At 44.5% G+C, this 24,906-nt stretch overlaps 2 protein-coding genes across 4 annotated transcripts in view; both read right to left on the reverse strand.

Moving 5' to 3' along the window:
* The window catches only part of LOC147027780 (uncharacterized), a 71,192-nt gene extending 49,941 nt beyond the window's left edge, over window positions 1-21,251 (reverse strand). For both annotated transcript variants that reach the window (XM_085877388.1, XM_085877387.1), the window contains exon 1: window positions 21,114-21,251. The gene's annotated coding sequence lies outside the window, so the exon portion shown is untranslated. The remainder of the gene's footprint in view (window positions 1-21,113) is intronic.
* LOC147027781 (uncharacterized) lies at window positions 396-24,670 on the reverse strand. 2 transcript variants are annotated; one of them, XM_085877395.1, is made up of 4 exons: window positions 24,432-24,670; window positions 21,114-21,546; window positions 5,837-5,950; window positions 396-5,719 (listed from the first exon to the last, which is right to left on the reverse strand). In XM_085877395.1, exons 1-4 carry the CDS (start codon window positions 24,543-24,545, stop codon window positions 3,999-4,001), a joined length of 2,382 nt encoding a protein of 793 aa, XP_085733521.1. In that variant the 5' UTR covers window positions 24,546-24,670; the 3' UTR covers window positions 396-3,998. The 2 variants fall into 2 exon arrangements, with proteins under 2 accessions (XP_085733521.1, XP_085733522.1); XM_085877396.1 differs by lacking the exon at window positions 21,114-21,546 and having other exon boundaries at window positions 24,432-24,662.
* Window positions 24,671-24,906: the final 236 nt, after the last annotated feature.

Consider the following 24,906-nt stretch of genomic DNA (forward strand, 5'->3'; position numbering starts at 1 on the left):
GTGGGCTGGGGGTCAGTGGCGATAAACGACCACTAGGTGGAGCAGTAGAGTCGTCTCCCACCGAACACCCGGAATTTAGGTCGTGACTCTCGGATAAGTGCGAAGGTCACGGGTCCCTTAGCGGACCGTGGTCGCCAATACTTTGACGGCGTGGGGTAGGGTTAATTGCCTAATTTCAATATACCGAAGTACCCACGTCGTCCAACTACCGGGGAAAACCACACCCTCAACGGGCTGTCGAACCGGGTCGCACTAACGACCTCGGTCCAGTATAACCGAGCGGAGTTACCAGAGCCGCGCCGGTCCAAATGAACAATTTACGGCACGACCGGCCTTACTATTTCTCAAGTCCGCACTGTGGTGAGTCAATCAAAGAAAGGACAGAAACGAACTGGAACATTTAACAGGGGATTTATTTTACAATAATAACCGGGGAGGGAAGCACAAAAAGAGCAGAGTTATCCAAATAAAGAAATGTAATTTACAAGCAAAGTAAAGCACTTACACAATTCTACTTAACAGACTGGGCCCACAGACACACACCCAAAATAACCTGGACCCCATGGGTCTATCTCGGTCAAGCCGGGCCGGGATAACTGTCCGCTTCGTGTGGCCACACCGACTCCGAACCACTGGTGGGACTCGAACCCACAAGCCAAAGTCCACGGCCCACGACTGCAGACCAAGCCAATCGCCACGATCCTGCAGAACGCTCCGCCACGACCACAACCGTCTGCCAGAAACCTCCTCACTACCACCCTTTAGGTCAGAGTGATCTCTCTTCTTGAGGTGGGAGGGGTTTCTTCTCCTCGCCACTCGCCTCCTGAGTGGATGGTACCATTGCACGATTCACTGGCCGGCCCTCATTGGACATATCCAGGTGTGGCAACTCCCACCTTTCTGGGGTAGAGTCGGAGCTGAGGCGATTGTAGCTCTGCCTACCTCTTCACCTCAGGCCACGTGCGTAATGGCGACAGTCCGCTGTTGTTGATGTAATGGTTGTTGTTGTAATTGAGGATGTATAAAAAACCTAACTAAAAAAAGTAACTCGTAGCGCACACACGAAATTCCCATTAGACAGAGGGGATGGATTCTAACTATAAACACATACTTATTGAAATAACTAAGCTTAGGGATTATTGTCTGTTTGTGTGCACAAGGTTTCCAAATCCGCAACAATATGACCATGGGCAGATGTTATCCCTGAGGCAATCATCACTCTTGCTATCCTTTATCAGTGGTTTGCCATTTGAATCTTTAAAATAATAATAATAGTAATAAAAAAAAATCTTTCTGGCCTTTCATGCTGTACCCACTTCGCTGGAATTACTAAATGGAATTTCTTGTGATTATGACATTGGAGTATGTGGAGCGGACAATGCTGTTGAGGTGCACCAAAGAAGCTTGTGTTGTAGAATTCCCACTCGCTACACTTTTCTCCACCCTGACCACTCCACGCCAATATGCCTCCAGCTATACCACACGTGGTGTGAGGGACTTTTACAACAGTGCTCTGCACAAGATGCTACTCTTCTTCACATATTCTCCGACCTACTCTCATCCACCGATGTTGTGTCCTACACCAAGTTTAACGAAATATGGTTACCCATTCACCATGACGGAGCGTGACATTGTGCTGGAAGAAAGGAGACACAGGAGAGATTCTACTCTGCAAGGTGGCGTTGGACTTCTGAAGGAAACTGCTTGTGGCCGCTGCTTCGTCTTCTTTGTTGGAGAAATACAATGAGTTTCCTAAATGGCCAAATTATTGTTATATATATATATATATATATATATATATATATATATATATATATATATATATATATATATATATATAAACAAAAACTGATCCTGATCAAGAAATGTAACATTGCGGTGAGATAACACCGCCCTTTTTGGAGGTACTGCATGCACCGAGGTATCAAAGCAATATGCAGCAGAAGATCAAGACTAATACCCAGGACAACTTGAGTGCGCAACATCTGTCTGGACCAGTGCCTCTGTCCTTGCATGGCCATTCACCGACAAGGAAAATGGATGAAGAAGCAATTAAAACTTTATTGGTAGATATTGGCTGGGAGAGTTGAGAAAGATGATTTGCACACAGATTGCTGATGTTTCTGGAATGTGAGATGTTCATTCGAGAATTGCCGATGTAGTCTGTTAAAAAAATTCATGAATGATTGTCTGAATGACTAAAAGGGAGGCTTTGGCGATGCAATTTCTCCGAAATTAGCATAATGGGTTTGAGGGTAATAAAAACAATAATAAAATGTTTATAATTAAAACTTGATATTAAAATTAATGTATTAAATCTGAAATAGAAAATGTACTCAAATATGATATGATATGATTCGATGTGCTTGAACATGTATCTATTTTAATTAACATAATCATATCTTTCCTTTAGCCTGGTGTTGGCACAGTGGTTAGGGCAGTGGCTTGGGATCCAAAAGGTCCTGAGTTCAAGTCCCGTTGGGCCACTGAATTAATACACCAGGGGGTCGACTCAGCCTGTCATCCTTCCGAGGTCGGCGAAATGAGTACCAGTGTACTGGGCTGGTGTATATCCCGGTTAAAATAGGTGTACCATATCCCTGTGTCGTAAGAGGCGACAAGGGTTGCATCAGGAAGGGCATCCGGCGTAAAACATGTGCCAAATCACTATGCGGATCATCCGCTGTGACGACCCCTAAAGGGAGCAGCCAAAAGAAGAAGAAGAATCATATCTTTCCTTTGTATGGAAAGATCAACCTATTAAAATTGTGATAAGCAGGCCGACTTTTCCAGTAAGCTGAATTCAGTGAAAAGATTGCCTATCATTTAAAAACTAGCTTAGGGATGTTTTTTTTAAATAAAAGGCACCAACAAGTTGGAATGTGGGTCTAACAAAATGTCCAGATGTATTCACGAAGATCTAATCGCTTCAAGATAATATATTTTTCCAGTCTTAGAGAAGCAGACTGACTTTTAACCGAAATACTATAGAAATTAATCAAAATGCCCAAAAGAGTTGAATGTGACGTCATTCCAGCATTCTGTGCGTTTTTCTGTGCCGGGAGAGGATCAAAACGTCTGGATTTGAAATATATGTTACAACCATTCCACCAGGTCAAGCCGGGGCTGCAGATAAGCTCCAACTCGGGAATTTCAAGACCTGAAAAACTGTGGCACCAGCGTTTTGACTATGTCTAACAACGTTGAAAAAATACTATGTCTCACTGAACACTCTATAAGGAACTAAAATTCTCCATGTATTTCAGAGATCTGGAGTAAGTCTGTTCAGTCTCTCCATATGCGCATATGTATGTGTTTGTTTGTATTTGCTTATGTTGATTGTTTAATAAATGTTCAAATGTACAGGATGACTTAGAAATTTCTTGGACAGTACGCATTGGTTTTTGAAGAACATCTTGTGAATACAGTAGTTAGAAGTTTCCTTCTTTTTGTGTCTCACTTGTTGATCTCCAATTATGGCCAGTTTATAATTGCACAGTTATATTGGAACAACTGGAATGCAAGTTGGTTTATAGCTTTGGTTATGTTAGTTGTAGAGAGGGATGATTTCAGAATTAGTCTTATTCTGCGTCGGTACTCTTTGCTGTTTATTTTAAGCATTTTTTGGGTTGTGCCTGGGGGCCTTCTTCTATTCCGAGGTATTTGGAGGATGTTTCATTTTCTCGTTCCAGTATGAGTGTGCTTTCATTGATTGAGATGTTGTCTGTTCTTATTGTTTTTCTGTGAAAAAATGTGCATTTGGCATATTTGTACAAGACCAAACTCAATTCGGATATCCTCCAAGTACTGCTTTACGAGTTTCAGTTGATCTGCAAATTTTTTATCATCCGGTGCGAAGAGTTTTAGATCATCCATGTACAGTAGGTGTGTTACCTTTTTGGTTTCTTTAGTCATATTTCCATATGTAACCTCATCTGCTTTTTAAAATGGTAATTTTGAGAGAAACTTTATCACATATGGACCATCCATGAGGAAGTTCATGTATGGATCCTCATATGCTTATTTAAACTGACTTTATGAGAGAAAGCTTTATCACATATGGAGCATTTGTAAGGACACTCTCTAGTATGGACCCTCATATGGCTCTTCAAGCCGCCTTTTTGAGAGAAACCTTTATCACATATGAAGCATTTGTAAAGACACTCTCCTGTATGGATCCTCATATGGCTATTCAAGCTGCTTTTTTGAGAGAAACCTTTATAACATGTGGAGCATTTGTAAGGACGCTCTACTGAATGAATCCTCATATGGCTATTCAAGCTGCTTTGTTGAGAGAAACCTTTATCACATGTGGAGCATTTGTAAGGACGCTCTCCTGTGTGGATCCTCATATGGCTATCCAAGGTGCCTTTTTGAGAGAAACCTTTATCACATATGGAGCATTTGTAAGGACGTTCTCCTGTATGGATCCTCACATGCCCTTTCAAATGGACTTTTTGAGAGAAACCTTTATCACATGTAGAGCATTTGTAAGGACGTTCTCCTGTATGGATCCTCACATGCCCTTTCAAATGGACTTTTTTAGAGAAACCTTTATCACATATGGAGCATTTGTAAGGACGCTCTCCTGTATGGATTCTCACATGGTCTTTCAAACTGACTTTTAGAGAGAAACCTTTATCACATATGGAGCATTTGTAAGGACGCTCTCCTGTATGGATCCTCATATGGCAGTCCAAACCATATTTTTTAGAGAAACCTTTATTACATGCAGAGCATTTGAAAGGACGCTCTCCTGTGTGGATCCTCATATGACGATTCAAGCTGCCTTTTTGAGAGAAACCTTTATCACATGTGGAGCATTTGTAAGGATGCTCTCCTGTATGGATCCTCATATGGCTATCCAAGCCGTGTTTTTGAGAGAAACCTTTATCACATGCAGAGCATTTATGTGGATGTTTTCCTGTATGGGTGGTCCGATGGCCATTCAATTTCTCTTGAGAAATGAAATCCTTATCACAAATGCAGCATTTGTAAGGACGCTCTCCTGCATGGATCCTTATATGCCTATCCAAGCCGTATTTTTGAGAGAAACCTTTATCACATATGGAGCATTTGTGAGGACGCTCTCCTGTATGGATCCTCATATGCCTATCCAAGCCGTGTTTTTGAGAGAAACCTTTATCACATGTAGAGCATTTGAAAGGACGCTTTCCTGCATGGATCCTCATATGTGTTTTTAAATAGTATTTATGACGAAAACCTTTACGACAGACAGAACATTTGTGTGGATGTTTTCCTGTATGGGTGGTCCGATGGCCATTCAATTTCTCTTGAGAAATGAAATCCTTATCACAAATGCAGCATTTGTAAGGACGCTCTCCTGCATGGATCCTTATATGCCTATCCAAGCCGTATTTTTGAGAGAAACCTTTATCACATATGGAGCATTTGTGAGGACGCTCTCCTGTATGGATCCTCATATGCCTATCCAAGCCGTGTTTTTGAGAGAAACCTTTATCACATGTAGAGCATTTGAAAGGACGCTTTCCTGCATGGATCCTCATATGTGTTTTTAAATAGTATTTATGACGAAAACCTTTACGACAGACAGAACATTTGTGTGGATGTTTTCCTGTATGGGTGGTCCGATGGCCATTCAATTTCTCTTGAGAAATGAAATCCTTATCACAAATGCAGCATTTGTAAGGATGCTCTCGTTGGTTGTTGTCTCCATTTGCAGTTTTTTTGAGGTTACCTGTTGAACAAAATCCATCATGTACACATTATACTTATAACGTATTCTCCTTTCAAGAACATGTTTGGGTTTGTTTCATTTCATATAAAAGCTTTGTGTTATGAGGACGAGACATACACTTGGATTTTAAGGGTGGTGAGTCGTGACCTCGCAATTGTTTCTTCAAAAAAGACTTCTTCACTGCCAATCTGCACCTGGAGGTAATTTGTCCAATTTTACCTCGTGATTGTTCTACAAAAAAAAAAACAACACAAAGAACAAGTCATTGTGCAGTTTTTTGGTCAAAATATTGCACACCATTTGTAAAAGTTTATAAACTACAGACACCCACTCCCCATGTAATGAGGGTCCAAGTCTTCCAAGCTGGAACCATATTATTCCTGTTTGGATCATCATTATAGTTCTTCCCCCCTCACTGTATGCCACCTTCAGTGATGTCACATCTGTATGCCACCTTCATCCAAATGACAGTTTCACAAAGAGAAACAATGCATGGCGAGCTTGGATTTTGATACTAATTCCACCATTATCAGCAAAACTGAAGGTTCTCAGAATGTTGAAAATGATCTGTGGGATTGTGAAGAAATTATTGGAGACAAAATTCGTGATGGAACCTCTTTCAGGGGAATTATGGAGCTGAATCGTTTCAAGCCTTGTGCAACAGTTTCAGAGCAATAATGTGGAAGTGAAGATGGAGGTGTTAAAAAGATCAAAACGCCAGTCACATGTCAACTCCAGTTTGGTTGATTTTGCTTTTCGTTTCATTGGTGGTTGATCAGGGAGGGATTTTGTGCTAAGAGATAAATCAGTTTATATATGAAATTGAGCTGAAATACCCCTTATCGCTCGACAGGACAGATAAAATGGATGACGAAGACTTTGTTTAACAGTCGCCGGATCACAAGTTGTCTTTGTATGTTCTGGGATTGTCCTGTTTAATACTGTTGCGGTTCTTGGAACCGCAAGCATACAACAGATAGGTGTCCCAAGACAGTAATTCCATTATTATACGTGTAGATAGTCCCCTTCGTTTTGTATTGCGGGACAACAAGGGAGTGCGTTGCGATGATCTAATAGCGAGGGTTGCTTCAATAATTTTTTTCTTTCATTTCATCCCCACTCTTCTTCTTTGTTGATTATTCTTGAGGTAAATCAGCCACGTGCGCCTTTGCTGTGTGGTGGGGCCTCGTGGAGGCCAGCGCGTGCAGCACCATGGTGGGGAAACTGCAGCGCCGAGTCATGTAGTGTGCTCGTTGGTGCTAGACTATTGACTCGAGCTTCCTATGGTTTGGGGAGAATTGCCGATTGCATTAGAAAGGCATGCAAGTAAATACCTCTGAAGAGGCTGCACGAATGGTGTTTTTCACGGCACGGGAAACACTGCCAGCACGATGCCCACGCTGCACGAAACACATACAGAGGCCGATAAAGCCGACTCTACGCCATGTTGGGCAGGATACGAGTGTGCGGATAGAAGCGGCTTGATCTTTTTTAACATCAATATCCGACGCATATTGGTGTTTGCCCCGCACACGCGCTAGCGGAGTCGTGTGAACGCGAGCGCTGGCCACGTGCGTAATGGCAGAACCGCACGCACTGTATGGAATGTGCTCGAAAGCAGACACGTACGCCGCTCGTGAAACGTGCATGGATTTATTCATGGCAATGTAACTTTGGTCCTCGCTGGCAGTGGTGCGCGGAACGAGCACGTTGATCGACGCTGGTCGAACGCCCGAGCGGGCATGCGGGACCCTCGACCGGTCGCACGGGGATTTTTGCAGGATGGTTCGCATGCCAATTTCGGTACGAGCGATTCATGTCATCTCGTGGCTTTGGAGCACAATATTGCCGCCGTTTGAGATGGCCTTGCCTGAAACGAAGTGAGGCGGTTTCCGGCCCAAGCTGGCAGGCTACGTGAGGGGTCGGGGCCAATCGGAGCGCCCGATTCGGGTGATGACGTTTGGATTTGGCATTGCCCTTCCCCCCCCCCCCCCCCCGAGCTGCGGGCCCTATAAAGTTCGGGGCAGTCCCTCTTGCCCGGTCGGTCTGTTTCCTGCTCCTCGTCTCCGCCTCCGCCCACGCCTCGCTTCCTTGACACCGCCACGACCCGCCTCCTGCTCCTCAACTCCGCCTACTACTCCTCCCTCGCCATCTGGACTCCGCCCCTTCTCCACTGAAGCTCCTCCTTCACGAACACAGTCTCCACACATGTGGCTTGGGCCAGAGACAACGCGCCCACTGTCGGGTACTACACCACGGAGCATCCCCCCCCCCCCCCCGCTGAAACATATTGGTGGCACATCGTGCTATCGGGTGCACAGGTACCGAGATCATAGCCTCAACTCGCCCCCCCCCTTCCTGGTTGCAAAACTCCCCCTTCATCGGGGTTTCTGTGTCTGTATGTGTGTCCTGGAGCCTGTCTACCGAAGTAAGACCGCAGAAGATCGTTATTGTTATTATAGTTATTTCACAATAAGTCTGCTCTGTGTCCCCTTTTGTAAGTTGCCTGTTTGTCGCACCATGCTTCTTTCTATCCCTGCATTACACACAACACTAAATCTTCACTGTTCCACACATCTTTCCTCGCCTGCTTGTAAGTAAATTATTATTATTTGGAATGTTCCCTGCTCGTTTTTGCCTTTTCTTCCATTGATCCAGCATGGTCCGAATCCAAGGGACTTTATTCCCAATGTTCTGTTCCTTTTAGCGAGTACGTCCTTGGGAGTGTCGCTCAGTTGCATCCGATCCGATAGATTGATCCGGTTCGGACAAGGCGTACCGAGGGCATGTTCCCTGGTAATTACATCACGTGATTAATTAGGTAACCTGATTAACCCATAGACGGGAGGACCCGAGGTCACGCGGTTGAGTTTTTGGCGTCCACAGTCGGTTAAGCGACCCGCCGCATCACGGAATTATCAGTGTGCGACGGCCTACAATTCCAGGGAGCCTGGTGGGAACAGAGATAGCTTCCCCCACAGAGATAGTCTTCTCACCCGGCCCGCAACAATTCCATGTCAGGAGTGGGATCGACCCAAAAAAATTTGCGGCATCCGAACCCGCAACAATTTGGTATCTTGAACGGGATTCGAGCCAAGTGCAACCCCCTCCCCACCGAAATTAAGAGCAGGATTCAATTTTATTTAATTAGCGGTAAGGACCATGGCGGACCAAGACGAGCTGGTTCAGGTGGGTTTTGAGAGTACAATATTGGAGGACTCCGTGGCTCAGGACAACAGTTTTGAGGGAGATCATTCCCTGCAGCCATACCCAGAGGTAATGGGGGCAACCACATCTATAACAATGCTTGAGGACCCCCTGCATCAAATTTCCCTCACGGAGGACCGAGCGATCCCTATCGGATCCACACCCGATCATAGCAGATCGGCTCCGCCAAAGCCATTGGACACGGACCAGTTGATGGAGATGATGAAACAAATGATGGAGCGCATGGAACTGGGGCGAAACCAACAGAGGAGTGATGTGGAAAAAATGGATTGGAATATGCAAACACTGAAAGGTGATCGGGTCAGGAGGAAATAAAGGCGGGGCTGCGAAGTTTGAACGTAGGGCTGGCAGAGGTGAAGGGCAAAATGAAAAAATGGACCGGAAATTTACAAATGGGATCAGGACTGTACGTGGGGAAATAACCGAGTTGAGGGGGAGTGTGGAAGGTGTTCGGACCGCGATAACGACGGGCAAGGTCGAGGTAATGATTGAAACCACGATAGTCAAGAGAGAAACCTGTGAACTCAGACAGGTAGAGACAAAGAACCAGGAATTGGGCATCACAAAGGAGGAATTAAAAGAGGTGAAAGACGCAGGAATTAAAGGAGGTGACAGACGCAGGGAGAAATACAACGGGTAAGGGACGAATTGTACCAAATAAAAGAGGAGCAGACACAAATAGAAATGGTAAGGGACATTGAGGTTGAGCTTGTGAAATGTTTTGAGACCCAATGCGAGGGTCGGATTAACCTCCCACAAAAACAAGGGGAGACAATATTCCCCCTCGAGGCAGACCGTGACGAAGTGAGTCCGGTAAGGCTGTGCGAGGTGGAGCGGTTGCATGGTGCGAAAGAGCACATGCCTAGCATTGGGGGATAGAAGCCCCGGGATCTCTTGGGCTAACACAAGCACCCAGTTTGATTGTGCCGGAGCATGTGTCAGAACGTGAGTGGAGTGCAAATGACATAGCGTGGATGAGTGCACGTGAGAAAATGTGACACGGACTGACCCAGACAGGAGTCATGGGTCATGTAACGGACGAGAGTGGCGAGCCTACTGAGCGGGATAAAGTTATTTCAGAAACCGCGCCGGCTCCGCGGGACTCTGCGTGCGAGATCCGATCCATGTTTTGCAAACCGCCGAAGTGCGGAGCTTAAGTGCGGAGCTAACAAATCTGCGTGCTCGGTAAGTTAATGGTTCCAGGGGAGCCGGCGCTGAAACGATACGCGCCTGGTACAATACCAGAGCCCAGATGGCTAAAATGGAAGCGAACTGAGGGATTGATTGAATTTGGAAAGAGCATATCCCTGTGTGAGCACGTGTACGGGGTCCAACGTGCTGCGCACCGTGAGTGGTGTTCGCGGGACGCATGGAACGAGTCCCCATGGCGACACCGCCGGGCCCGTGTGTGTGGTAAACCTCGCGGAGCGGGCCGTGTGCGAGTGACGTCAACGGGATCTCGCAGCACGAAGGCCAAGTGTGTAACGCACGGTGGTTCACATGGGTGATAGCCCGAAAGTGATCATTTAATGTGATTAATGGGACGACGTTACGCCCTAATATATCGGCCAAACCGAGGGGATGAGCGTGCTGCAGACTGCCGCCCTGGAGGCGTAACGCTCGCTGAGCCTTGCCACGAGTAGACGATGCCCGGCCAGGATGTAGCGAACATCCTCGCCGGGGCAAAGGAGCATTATTTAGGGAAGGGTTTAGCGTTAGATAGACTGGCCTCATGGGGGCATGAGCCGTCCTTCATGGGACCCGGTAACACGAGTTAGGGTGAATTTAGGTTAGAATTTAGAAATGGATTGAGAACAAGGACAGACATGGAGCGTTTAGTGGGGACGTAGATTAGCTACGTGGAGTTAAATGGAACGTGCATTTGAATAAGGGATGACGGGGAACACGAGTTAGTTAGGGGACATAGTTAGTCGAGTGTCAGTGTTAGAGTGAATTGAAAAAAATGATGAGTGAATGTGGGTCAACAGGCCCAAGTGTGAATGGAGTGAATGTGGAATGCTTGGTGCGAACGAATGATTGGGTGGGAGGAGTGAATCCCACCCAAGGGAACCCAGGGTTAGTGTAATAAAAGTTAGTGGGTTAGTTAAATTAACCAAAAGGATGTCGTTTTGTTGTTGGTGTTGAATGAAGGCACGAAACCTTTTGGAGGGTGCAGGAGATTATTGACAGGCTGAGAGCATGGTTGGTGAAATGTCCACCGCAATCAACTCCGTTCCTCCAGCCTCAGGGTAAGTTGCCACTTCTCGAGGAGTGTGTTTTGTTGATGTCCAAAAAATTCCGAGCCAAAAACGCATCCCCCCTTTAACACATTGGTTTCTATGGGAAAATATGTTTTGTTTAATACAGTTTCGCTTATCATAAGGTTTTCCAGTAACGCAACCCTTGCGAAAAGCGAGGACTTACTGTGTTGAAGTTTGGCAATTGACCTGACACCACGCGGTCTAATTATTGGCGATTCATGATCCAGTAAGGAACCCGTGCCTTTCGGACTTATCCGAGAGTCACGCCCTAAATTCTGGTGTGTTCGGTGGAGCAGACTCCACTACTCCCTCTAGCGGTCGTGCTCGCCACCGATACCCGGTCCCACAACAATATTGCCGCTGTTTGAGATGGCCTTGCCGGAAAAGAAGTGAGACAGTTTCCGGCCCAAGCTGGCTGGCCACATGAGCAGTCGGGGCCAATCAGAGCGCCCAATTCGGGTGATGACGTTTGGATTCGGCATGGCCCCTCCCCCCCGAGCTGCGGGTCCTATAAAAGTCGGGGCAGTCCCTTTTGCCCGATCGGTCTGTTTCCTGCTCCTTGTCTCCGCCTCCGCCCACACCACGTCGACCCCACCGGCTTATCTGATCCCGCCTTCTACTCCACCCTCGCCCTCTGGACTACGCCCCTTCTCCACTCAAGCCCCTCCTTCACGAACACAGTCTTCACACGTGTGGCTTGGGCCAGAGACAACGCACCCGCTGTCGGGTACCGCACCCCGGAGCATTCCCCCCCCCCCCCCGGAAACGTATTGGCGGCATGTCGTGCGCACAGGTCCCGAGGTCATAGCCTCAACTCCCCCCCCCTCCCTGGTTGTAAAACTCCCTCTTCATCGGGGTTTCTCTGTCTGTGTGTGTGCGTATGTGTGTGTCCTGGCACCTGTCTCCCTAAGCAAGACCGCAGAAGATGGTTATTGTTATTATTTTCATGTTAATTCTGCTCTGTGTTGCCTTTTGTAAGTTGCCTGTTTATTGTCGCACCACGCTTCTTTCTATCCCTGCATCACACAACAATAAATCTTCACTGTGCCACATATCTTTCCTCACCTGCTTGTAAATAAATTATTATTATTAGGAATGTTCCCTGCTCGTTTTTGTCTTTTCTTCCATTGATCCAGCATGGTCCGAATCCTAGCTTAGCCGGGACTTTATTCCCAACGATCCGTTCCTTTTAGCCGGTACGTCCTTGGCAGTGTCGCTCGGCTGCATCCGATCCGGAAAAGTGATTAGATCTGATGGAGTGATCCGGTTCGGACAAGGCGTACCGAGGGCGTGTTCCCCAGTAAATAAATCACGTGATTAATTCGGTAACCCGATTAACCCATAGACAGGAGGACCCTAGGTCACGCGGTTGAGTTATTGGCGTCCACGGTTTTGTTAAGCGACCCGCCGCGTCACGGAATTATCCGTGTGTGATGGCCCACAATGCCAGGGAGCCTGGTGGGAATGGAGATAGCTTCCCCCACCTAGTGGTCTTCTCACCCGACCCCCCAGCCCGCAACAATACTTTCCCCGACACCATTTGTGTCCGTGCCGCACCATCATGTCCATGAGATGTCGACGTTATTGTCCGGCCCTTGTGGAGGCGTCGTGGTGCTATGGTGGAGATGTGGTGGTGGGTATTTGGTGGGGAATGGTGAAGGGGTGGGGGTACCATGAAAGTTTTAGCATCCTCTGTCAAATCCTCTTGGAGGAGTAGATGGTACATATATACTTTCTCTCCACCACAAATAGATGGTGGTTCCTCTGATTTGTGGAAATGTGAAAATTATTTCAGGTGTTCTTGCATAACTGCCAAGAAGTAGCAACAGATGTTTCATTCACTGCTCAAAGTGTCTGTTTGCATGCGCCGCTCGCTGAGTAGAGACAGTAGTTTTGAGTGACGGCTGTTTCTTCCATGTCATCGTGGGGATGGCATCCTCTCTCAATTGTGGCAGATAACCACAAGATCTTAGCAATCACTGTTGTTTCACAACAGTGCTCTGCAACACGTTCTGAACACAAAAGCGAACATTTTGTTGGTCCAATCCACACTCAGGTATTTCAGGCATTGATATGGCATGAAACCTTAGAATATATTGCCATAGGCATCAAGGACACATCGACCCAGCATACTTGCATTTTTTTGTGTGCAATGTCGAGGCTCGTTTGAGAGCTAACACACAGAATGTACAAAAGGGAGCAGGAGACAAGAGGAGTGGGAGAGGGAAGGACAAAACAATGGGGAACAGAGACATGTGATCTGTGGAAGGGAGAGGGATGGGAAGGGGTACACAGTGTAAACAAGATGGATAGGACAGGGACTTTCAGGTCCTTAAACAACACTGACTTTCAGGAAGGAAAACAAGGAATTTGAAGTGGAGACAGTGAGAGACCCAAAGGCTCAGCCTCATCACAGGAGATGCCAATGATCCTAAGTGCCTTGGTTTCTACAGCGGGAAGCCGAGAAAGGTGAGAAACAGGAGCATCAACCCAGAGGGGAGAGCAGTACTCCATCAGGCTGCAGACGAAAGCTTTGTACATGGTCAGAAGCTCAGGTGTGCCAAGGAAGGATTTTGCACGATTGAGTATGCCCGGTCGGCAACTGGCTTTGGAGGCCAGCTTGGAAATGCGGCTTTCCCAGGAAAGATCATGGCAGATAATGAGACCCAGAAGCTTGAATGAAAGGAGTTCTTCAAGAGAATTGTTGAGAAAGTTTATGGGGGGAGGGGGGGTGGGATTCCAGACGTTCCTTTCAGAGAGACATAGTGAGAGTGTGAGATTTGTCAGGATTAAAGGACATGTTTCACATGTTGGACCAGCTTGTGTTTTTATCCAGATCTGCAGAGTGTGAAGAGGCTGCTGCTTGCCGATTTAAGGGTTGACAGGTAGTACCGCAAAGGGTGCAATCATCACTCACCAGCAAAGAGATAAAGAGGATTTTCCAGAGAGTGGGAGAGATCATTGATGAAAATCAGAAAAAGAACAGGGCCCAGAACACTGCCTTGAGGAACTCCAGACTGGACAGAAAGAGGGGATGAGAGAGAGAACTCCATTTAGGGCCACACATTGGTTGTGACAGGAGAGGAAGTCTTGTGAGCCATGAGTGGAGATGGCCGTGCATACCATAGGAAGAGATTTTGGTGAGCAGAGCAGGGTGCCAGACCGTATCGAAAGCACGTGATATTGTTCCGAATCTGGAAACCATGCGCACTCAACATTCAGCTCCCAAGGTTAGTTGTCGATAACTATGTGTTTCTAGTTAGAATCCATCCCCTAGTCTAATGGGAATTAAATGTTTATGCGCTGTGGAGTTATTTTGATAGTCAGGGTCTTCTTTTATTTTTACATCAACGATAACGACAACAACACACCTTCACCTCGCTTCCTCAACCCGGCACCATTGCACATGTGCGTGTCGGCACGTACATGGGCGGAGTTCACGAGGACCTGACGTCTCTCTCGCCCAATCCGGGGGGGGGGGGTGCGAGCAAGGGTGCTGACAGTCGGCCAATAAGCGTAGCCCATGCAGGACCATATTACTCTTCTTGCTTGAGGGGCGGTCCGCAGCGACGGCCATCACGCATCCCACCCCTCCCCCGGTCCAATCAGCGGCCTTGGCACCCCTTTCGGCCATTCACGGAGGGGGGGGCAACGAGCGAATCGCGCGGCAGAACTGTCTAATGAGGAGGCGAGTGGCCAGAGAGAAGAAGCCCTCCCTCCTGAGAAGAGATAGACGGGACGGCACGGTTAGCTGGCTTCTTCTGGTCTCGTCCTGTTGCTGGTTTTTCTGGTCTCGTGTCAGTTGGCGCTGGTCTCGTCTCATCGCTGGCTATGGGCTCGTCGCAGCGATCTCTCACCTCGTCTCACCGCCTCTGGATTTGACTGCCCTGGCCCATCCTTTGGCGACCAGAGCTCCGGGAAGGGGGTGAACGACCAGCCACGTGCTCGCGGCCAGGTAGCCAGCCACGTTCTCGTCCCTCAGCTCGACTTCCCTCCGAGCTGAAGGAATAATAAAGACCATCGAGGTCCTTCTTCTTTTGGGTGTTTGTGTGTGCGTCTGTGTGTCCTGTGGGCCCGTCTATAAGTAGGAATTGTTAAGTGCTTTTGCTGTACATTATTTGCATTGCTTTGTCAGTTTAACTCTGCCCTTTATGTGTCCCCTTCCCCCTATTGTAAAATAAATCCCCTCTTGTTGAATGTTTCAGCTTGTCCTTGTCCTTTCCTTCATTGGTTTCGCACGGTGCGTGTTGGGGAATTAAAAAGGCCGTTGCTGCCGTAGTTGTACATTTGGTCCAGCACGGCTCTGGTAACTTCCGCTCGGTTACGCCGGATCCGAGCCGTCCCCGCGACTCAGATCGGACATAGACGGCCGAAGGTGTGGTTTCCCCGGTAGTTGGACGGCGTGAGTACTTAGGTAAATTGGAGTTAGACAAGTGGACCCTACCTCACGCCACCAAAATATTGGCGACCACGGTCCTGTAAGGAACACGTGCTCTTCGGAGTTCTCCGAGGAGCACGATCTAAATTCCGGGTGTTCGGTGGAGCCGACTCGACTGCTCCATCTCACGGTCGGGCTCACCACCAATACCCGGCCCACAACAATATGTCTTGGGAGATGGCCATGATTTCATATCTGGCATTGAGGATCTCCATCCATTGTTAGGAGAGCAGAAACAGCATATCCAGGAGAGAGTGACGTGGACTGAATCCAAATTGATGATCAGAAATCAAGCAATTGGAGAAGAGGAAGGATTTAATGTCTGACACGATGATGGATTTCATAACCTTGCTGATGATTGGGAGAAGGCTGATTGGTCTGTAGTTGCAGGAATCTGTTTTTGCACCTTTTTATGCAGAGCGGTCATGTTTGCCGATTTCCAAGCAGATGGCAGATGACCACAAACAAATGATAGGTTGAACAGAACAGAGAGGGTGAGCAAGAGCCTAGGGGCAGGTTTTTAGGACACGTGGGCTTATGCCGTCTAGACCGGTTGCAGAATCTGAGTCGAGGTTTGACAGCAAGCTCTCCACCTTGTCATGAGAAAAGGACACAGAATCCAGGAATAGCTGGGTGCGACTGGGTAAGGTGGGTAAAGAAAGCGATGGATTTGAGACAACATTTAGAAGCAAACACGGAGTTCAGGCATTCATCTTTTTCACGTGAAGTGTGACACTGAAAATAATTCTTCAATTTCACACTGCACGGGAAAAGGCTGAATGTATAAAACTGAAAATTATTCTCCATTTGAGTTAAATCGTACCATGATATAACCTGGTGACAGTACGGACATGGGAAATCTGTTTAAGAAGAAGACTTTGACTGATATTTGTAAATTTACCCACAATATAATTCGGAAATCAGAAAAGGACATCTATTTTGTGCAGTATCAAGGGATAGATTAGCATCGAGGTGGTCTGAGCATTTGGGTTCCACTTTAAGAGAACATGCAGTTGTCCATCTGGCTTTTCTGATCACCATACAGTATATATGATTGCAACTGTTTGAATGTTGCCCTTTCACATCTGTAAAAGTGCATATTGGGCTTTCAATGTGAAACTTTTACAACATGTCCATTTTAAAAATGCATTCAGACTGTTTTGGAAAAAATGATACAAACAAGTTTTCTCTTTAAATATTTGACAGTCGTGGGTCTCCACAAAATACCAAATTCAGACTTTCTGCCAACAATATTGTTTCTATTCAATAATGAACATTACATCTGCTTTGATGTTCTTTTCAAGCAGATAAACTTAACTGTCAACAAGAATCTGGAAATTCTAATGGATTACGATAAGGATTCTGGGATATTATAGGACCTGCAATGATTGAGTTTGAGGATTGTTGTGTTGTGTCTATTCCCAAATGAAGGGGATTTGCAGCAGATACAAATTTACACCGCGTCATTGCTTAACACCGACAATAAAAATCATGTTAAAAGTCCTTATAATGCATCGTTTTTTTTTTTCATAAAATATTTAAAAAAAAGGCATCTCTCCATGAAATAGAGATGCCCTAACGTATCACAGACGTGAGAGATCCATTTATGATCGTATATTTTTGGTGAGAGACGAAATTACCATTGGTAAACCAGCATCTCATGGTTTTGGGTTGCTATTCCTGAATCAGGAAAAATGCATTTCACAGTATGCATCATTTCTTCTTGTTCGGAGCTCATACCAAATCAGGATTTGGGGAAAATTGAATTTTTCTTCCATAAAATTCTAACAAAAAAATTACCCCCGTGTGGGGGTGACTGTCATCTCTATAATATTTTTTACTATCATAATCGATGAACCGTTGCCAGATATCCCCTAAAATGACAGACTAGATAGGTTTTGAAAATGGCGACTTTCACAACTTTCGTGACCTCGTGACCCTGACCTCGAATCCGGGGAAAAATATGTCGTTGGGTATCACTCATGGACCTCTACCCACATACCAAATTTCATCAAGATCGGAAGTAAAAAGTTTTCTTTGTACCGGGAGGTGTTTTTGACCATCTTCCAGGTTATGTGGCGGTCAAACGGGACGGAAATTCAAAAATCTGTCCGGTTAGATACAAGATAATATTTTTTACTATCATAATCAATAAACAGTTGCCGAATATCTTGTAGAATGGCAGACTTGATAGGTTTTGAAAATGGCGATTTTTATAACTTACGTGACCTCGTGACCTTGACCCCGGCCAAAAGTTATATCGTTGTGCAACACTCATAGACCTCTACCCACATACGTAGTTTCATCAAGATCGGAAAGAAAAATTGTTGACAGACGGATGTACGGAAGGACGCACGGACGTACGGACATTTGGTCCGGCTTTATTAGGTCATCTCGGTAGAGATGACCTAAAAACCAGAGAGTTGGTGTCAAAGCCACCCAATGCTCACCTGTTTATACATTTATCGTTTTTAAAAGACTAGTCTAATAATATTTACCTTCTATTCGCAAACTTTGTTGCGAAGGTTATGTTTTGATCGCCGTGTATTTATTTATTTATTTGTGAATATGTGTGTTTGTTTGTTTGTTTGTTATTCACATAACTCCAAAAGTATTGAACTGAATCGCAGCAAATTTGGTGGGATGATTGGTTATTATCCGAGGACCATTTGATTAGATTTTGGGAGCGATCGGGTCAAAGGTCAAGGTCAAGGTCATGAAAAGGTCAAAATAGTCTTTTTACCATAGTGTGGTCAATTTGTATCCAATTTGCATGCAACTAATGCCAAAATGTTCAGAATTCAATGCCCCATCTTGTGATATGTGACATGACACAATGACGTAATAACTCTTATTAGCGGTTGGGAGTCAAAGGTCAGGGGGGGTCACGACATTGCAAAAGGTGCGGTTTTAGTCATAACATGGTCAATTCTTATCCGATTTGCATGAAACCAACACCAAAATGTTGACTGTTCTGTTCCCCACACTCTAATACCAATTACAAAATTAAGAGTACAAAGGTCAAGGTCATGAAAAGGTCAAAATCGTCATTTTTCCATAGTGCGGTCGATTTTTATCCAATTTGCATGCAACCAATGCCAAAATGTTGCGAATTCAATGCCCAATCTTGTGATATACGATATGACACAGGAAATTTAATGTTTTTAAGCCATCATAACACATCTGAGATGGCAGATGTGGTATGGGATTAAATACCCTCACAATCAACGGTTTCTGGGGGGTGGGGGCAAAATGTAGCGTTGTCGAAGGTATGCGCTCTACTGAGTGCCCATTCTAGTTTTTATATAGCATTGCAGTGAAGTCAGATCCAAATAATTTTAAAGCAATATATGTATTTGTATATTGTAATCAGTAAACGAGTACACATATTAAATGAATGGCAAGCGTCTAGTATAAACAGGCGAGCATTGGGTGGCTTTGACACCATCTTAGGTTGAAATAAAAAAAAAAATTAAAATCATTTGTAAATTTCAACTTCACTACACCAATAGTATACCCCCAAAGGAACCTCCATACCAAATATCAGCATCCTAGTACACATATTAAATGAATGGCAAGCTTATAAATAACTTGCACCAAAAACTTTAACGTTGATGTGCTACAAAAGAGTTAAGTTCAAAACAGGTTAAAAAATTGAAAACATTCGAAATTATTTTTTCATTTCAACTTCACTACATCAATAATATACCCCAAAGGAACCTCCATGCCAAATATCAGCATCCGAGTACACATATTAAATGAATGACAAGCTTCTAAATAACTTGCACCAAAAACTTCAACATTTTCACGCTCACGCTGACACTGACGCTCACCCCGGGGGTATCGCTATAGCTCTCTGTTCTTCGAACAGGTGAGCTAATAAAAAACATCGTGCCTGCCAAAGGTAATTAATAGCCTGTGTCATCCCTTCCCCTTTCAGCAATGCATCCGTTGGGGCTGTCCACTGTCAGGCATCTTGTGCACACTTTTTCAGTGAACCCTTATTGGCTCTTCTCCATCTCTCCTAATCTGCGTTGTCTTTGTCAAACAATTCTAAAATTGTAACTTCAGCTTTTGCCAACAACCGGTGTGTTGAGAAAGACGTTTTTAGCTCACCTGTTCGAAGAACAGAGAGCTAGAGCGATACCCCCGGCGTGAGCGTCAGCGTGAAAATGTTAGTTTTTGGTGCAGGTTATTTAGAAGCTTGCCATTCATTTAATATGTGTACTAGGATGCTGATATTTGGCATGGAGGTTCCTTTGGGGTATATTATTGATGTAGTGAAGTTGAAATGAAAAATATTTTTTTAATGTTTTGAACTTAACTTTTTTGTAGCACATCAACGTTAAGTTTTTGGTGCAAGTTATTTTTATAAGCTTGCCATTCATTTAATATGTGTACTAGGATGCTGATATTTGGCATGGAGGTTCCTTTGGGGTATACTATTGGTGTAGTGAAGTGGAAATTAACAAATGATTTTAATTTTTTTTAATTTCAACCTAAGATGGTGTCAAAGCCATCCAATGCTCGCCTGTTTATACTAGACGCTTGCCATTCATTTAATATGTGTACTCGTTTACTGATTACAATATACAAATACATATATTGCTTTAAAATTATTTGGATCAGAATTCACTGCAATGCTTTAGAAAAAATATTAGACTTGTCTTTTTAAAACGATAAATGTATAAACAGGCGAGCATTGGGTGGCTTTGACATCAACTCTGTCAGTCTCTGATTCGTTAAGTATGTCAGTCTCTGATTATTATCCATATTATAAAGCTGCAGTATCTGTCTGTCTGTCTCTCTGTGCCTGAACTGCTCCCTCAGTTTTGGGGATAGCCCCACCAAACCTTCTGTGGAATGTTTTGGGGTCCCAGTCGGTGTCCCAACGTGGGTGGGAGTTTTCATAAATACCTCAATACAATGATGACTGAGTTTCGATCTGTACGAAGCTTCTCTCAATCCAGATATCACGTCAGAATGGCATTCGTCTCCGTAAGAGTATTTTGTTAAATTAATGGCATCGTATTATGTTGCTGTTTGAATGACAAAAGAGAGAGCATAATTCTGAAACTTCACGTTGATTGATTAAGTGGTTCAAGAGATAGTTGTATTTTTTTAAGATTTACGTTCAAACTAATATTGCTGCCAGACTATGTGACCTACTAATTATTCCTGAACACCCTGGTATCCCCAAGGCTTGTGGACCATGTGAATGAAGTTTGTGTGTGTTGTTTCAGAGAAGAAAGCAAATACCTTTTTTGGGGGGTCACCCCCGTAGACAGGCGACTTCATCAGTGGAGGTATCAAAATATGTTTTGACCTTTTATATAAAAAGTCCACATTCGTGTTAGACAACACCATATTGTTCCAAAGGAGATTGCACAAGTTCCAAAAATAAAAAAAACGTTGATGGAAGATCAAGGTATTTATAACATGCAGGGAGTATAAAATAGTGACATACCAGACTTGGGTGTTAATCCATCATCCTGATGGTCGAGGTTGCAGATATCACTGAAACCAATTCCAAAGAAACCAGGAACGTTTTCCAGCTGCACATTTTGGAATCCAGTAAAGTTTTGACAGAAACTGGAAAGTTCTCGAACAACATTCTCCAAGTTAATGAACAGAGTTCCCAACAGAGAAGAGCCCGCGAGCTGCACAACCTGCGGCTTCAAAAAAGATTTCACAAATTTCCAAAAGTCAGCATACATTGCAAATTTAAATTTCTCTTTGGAGAGAGAGAGGAGCTCTGTTTGCAATGTAGCGGACTCTCTACAAGCTCGAAGAACCTTCTGATTATCAATTCCAAGTACATTGATCACTGCTTGGGCTGTTTCTTCTCTCAGGCCTTGTGTTTGAAGCCATTCAAAGAAGCTGTCCATTCCACTGATAACCTGCCAGGGACACAAGGCTTATCTATCTATATGTTACGAAAATTCTCATCTTGTATACATGTATGGATGTATGTTCCAGAAATACAGCCAAAACGGTACACGATAGCGCAAACATTTTCGGCCTCACATTACTCACCATTCACCTGCGGTGTGCAGTATCAAGTTTCGTTCAAATCGGGCAACGAAAAAAATTATTTAAAAAATCAATTCCCGATTCAGTGAAGTACTCTTCAGGAGTATTTGATCAATGCAAACAACCTCAGTGGTGTCGTTCGCCAGAGCTACCTTTTTGGGGTTTTTTTTTCTTGAAATTATTTATTTTAAAATCTCAAACATTTAGTCAAGACAAAGAACGATTTATTTTTAAGCATAAAATAATCATCGCCATTTTGATCCAATACTTCAGTGTTCATTAATAAATAAAATTGTGTTTAGAAGATTACGCACAATAATTCCTTTGACTGTCTTATCTCAGTTTTTTTTTTTTTCACATTGACGCGCAATATCAAGATTCGTTCAAATCGGGCAACAAAAAAAAATATTTAAAAATCAATTCCTGATTCAGTCAAGTACTCTTCGGGATTATTTGATCAATGCAAACAACCTCAGCGGTATAGTTCGCTGGAGCTATCTTTTTTTTATATCCTCGTGGAGGATCTCTAAGTCTTACTCACGTTGTTGTTCTTCTGCTTCTTCTTGTGGCCTTTTTAGATCCTCGTGGAGGATCTCCAAGTCTTACTCACATTGTTGTTCTTCATCTTCTTGTGGACTTTTTTTGTTTCACAGCCTACAGTTTTCATCGAAACTTCCTGAAACATGGCGTATATATGTAAAAATACCCTGCGCAGAGAGTAACCATCTCCGATTTTGAAATTAATTGACAAATCAATTGATCATCTAACAAATTGATCCTAGAAAAAAAAAGTTACGATGTCAAAATATCTCCGCTAATGGAAATCGCCTAAAAAATTATCTCTAAAACTAGGTAAGCTTTTAAAATTACGTTTGCGGGAATTGAACAGGGCATTAGCAGAGATGAATTACCGCACATATGATGCATCACTATGACGTCATATCAATTTTTATGACGTCATTCCTATTTTTTGACATTTTTTGTTTCACAACCCAGAGTTTTCATCATATCTTCATGAAACTTGCCATGTATATGCAGAAAGCCCACGCGCAGGCAGTAACCATCTCCGATTTTGGAAATTATTTCTAGAAAAAAAGTTGACGTCATAATATCGCCGCTAATGGAAATCGCCGAAACCATTATCTCCGAAACTAGGCAAGCTGTTTGAATTTTGTTTGCGGGAATCAAGCCGGGCATTAGCACAGATAATTTATCGCAAACCTGATACATCACAATGACGTCATATTCGTTTTTATAACGTCATCATTAAGAGGACAAGGATCTCAGCTCATTTGAGCTAGGTTTTTTTTCTTGAAATGTTTTTTTTTTCATGAACCGCAATCACAACGGGAACCCAATAGGTTCACGAGTCGTCTAGTGTTATATAAAAGGAAGGGTTCCTATCGTTGTGGTCATGTGCTCTTCCCCGTTAGAATCTGGTGAGCCGTCTCAAGATGATGGTAATGGTGGAGGTTTTGGTATCTCCCCGCCAAATTGTGCATCTCTGATGAGATACAGTTTGGATTGCTCACCGACACGGAGCACCACGTGTTTCTCACCGACACGGAGCACCACGTGTTTCTCACCGACACGGAGCACCACGTGTTGCTCACCGACACGGAGCACCACGTGTTGCTCACCGACACGGAGCACCACGTGTTGCGAACGCCGCGGAGCGACATCACGTACTGGAGGTGGGTCGAGGAGAGAACTCCTGCCCGTGGTCGCGAGTTTAACTAAGGATGGTATGTTGGTGGAATGTTAACCAGGATGTGACATTTCAGACCCACACGATCATTTTGTTTTAATTTTGGGGATTAGGAAAGTTTCCATCAAGCACCTCAATAAATCAAACACCTCAATATGCATTTAATAAATATACCATCAGAGATGGGGAATCCCCCACCATTGAATGAAAAAGGTCATACATATTCCAGATAATGAGGGAGGTGAATTGGAAACAAGACACCATTTGGTCATCATCTCGAAAAAGTTCCCCAGGGGTGAGGAACGTAGTAACCAAAAATAATTGAAATGAGATAAGCGGTTTTCCATTTATTACAAAAAACATTTTTTTCAAGATGGCCGCCCCAGTCGGCCATCTCGGATCCGACCACGCCCAAAATCAATAGGGTTCTTCCTTTTCAGGTGGTACATGTGATGAATTGAAGGATGTGACGCGTGATCACGTGTCGCGCGGCTCGCACACGGGACACATAAAACCGAGATTCCGCGCGGTCGGTGGGATTGTCCCCGGGGCATTGTCATCTCCGGCGGTGGTTCACTTGGTGCTCGTTGAATGGTAGGAATTGGGAGTATACCGGACTCCGTGCGAATTGCTGATTTATTTTGCGGTGATCGACTGCACGTGTATACATTGCTACACACGTACTCCTTGCTGCACATGTATTCCCTGATGTGTCTGTGGAAGCGGCTTCAATCAAGTGAAATAAAGCCTCCACTCCGAAGGTTTTTCCCTCGCATTCTTTTCAGTACATGTGTGACTCAAATTTCAAATCGATATGGCGAACAGTTTCTGAGTTATCGCACTCACAGCTATAAATGTTGACGCCAGGACGGACGGACGACTTGGGTGACAACAATATCCCCCTTCCCCACGCGGCGGGGGATAAAAACTACTTCAACTTATCTTAATTCCCGATCATCATCATCGAAAATATATTATTTTATCTTTAAATGAACGTTTTACAGATCTTCCTCCGTATTAAATAAAAACAAATTCCGAACATACCTCTTCCATTCGGGTTTGACCGGATGAGGACCACCACCACCACCACCACCACGACGACGACGAGGTGAGGAAGATCACCCGGAAGTTTTTCCTCGTTCTCCTGCTTCCGCACATTCTTTTTCTTCATGATCATCTTCCTCTTCGTGTTGTTCCTCCTCCTCTTACCCTTCTTTTCGTAATCTCTTTCATTGTCCTTTAAATCCTTGGTCTCCACATCGTCATGGAGGGCTCATTGGTCCAATGGCGTCACATGACCAACGGAAGCCACAGATCGGCCATTTTACCACTCCCATTCGCGGTCCGTGAGTGAAACGCTGAACAACTTTTTTTGTGAATTTGTATTTTGAATCTTTTTTTCATTTAATTGCATGGATTATTTCACGAGTACTTGATGAAAACATACAAATATCCGGATCTAGACGCGAGAATTATATAATTTTCAACTTGATTCTTCACCAATGAGAGGTTGGGGCAA

The sequence above is a fragment of the Eptatretus burgeri genome, chromosome 4 (assembly GCF_056783735.1).
Source record: "Eptatretus burgeri isolate ZD-2024b chromosome 4, Ebu_testis_v1, whole genome shotgun sequence".
NCBI classification, from domain to species: Eukaryota; Metazoa; Chordata; class Myxini; order Myxiniformes; family Myxinidae; genus Eptatretus; species Eptatretus burgeri.

Excerpts from the sequence above, each read along its gene's own strand:
- LOC147027781 (XM_085877395.1), bottom strand. The coding sequence starts at position 24,545 with ATGTGCGGAAGCAGGAGAACGAGGAAAAACTTCCGGGTGATCTTCCTC. Across the intron at positions 5,951-21,113 it reads TGGATTAACACCCAAGTCTG|AACAATCACGAGGTAAAATT; the intron begins GTATGTCACTAT and ends TTTTTTTTGTAG. Across the intron at positions 5,720-5,836 it reads ACCACCCTTAAAATCCAAGT|GTAACCTCAAAAAAACTGCA; the intron begins GTATGTCTCGTC and ends TTTGTTCAACAG.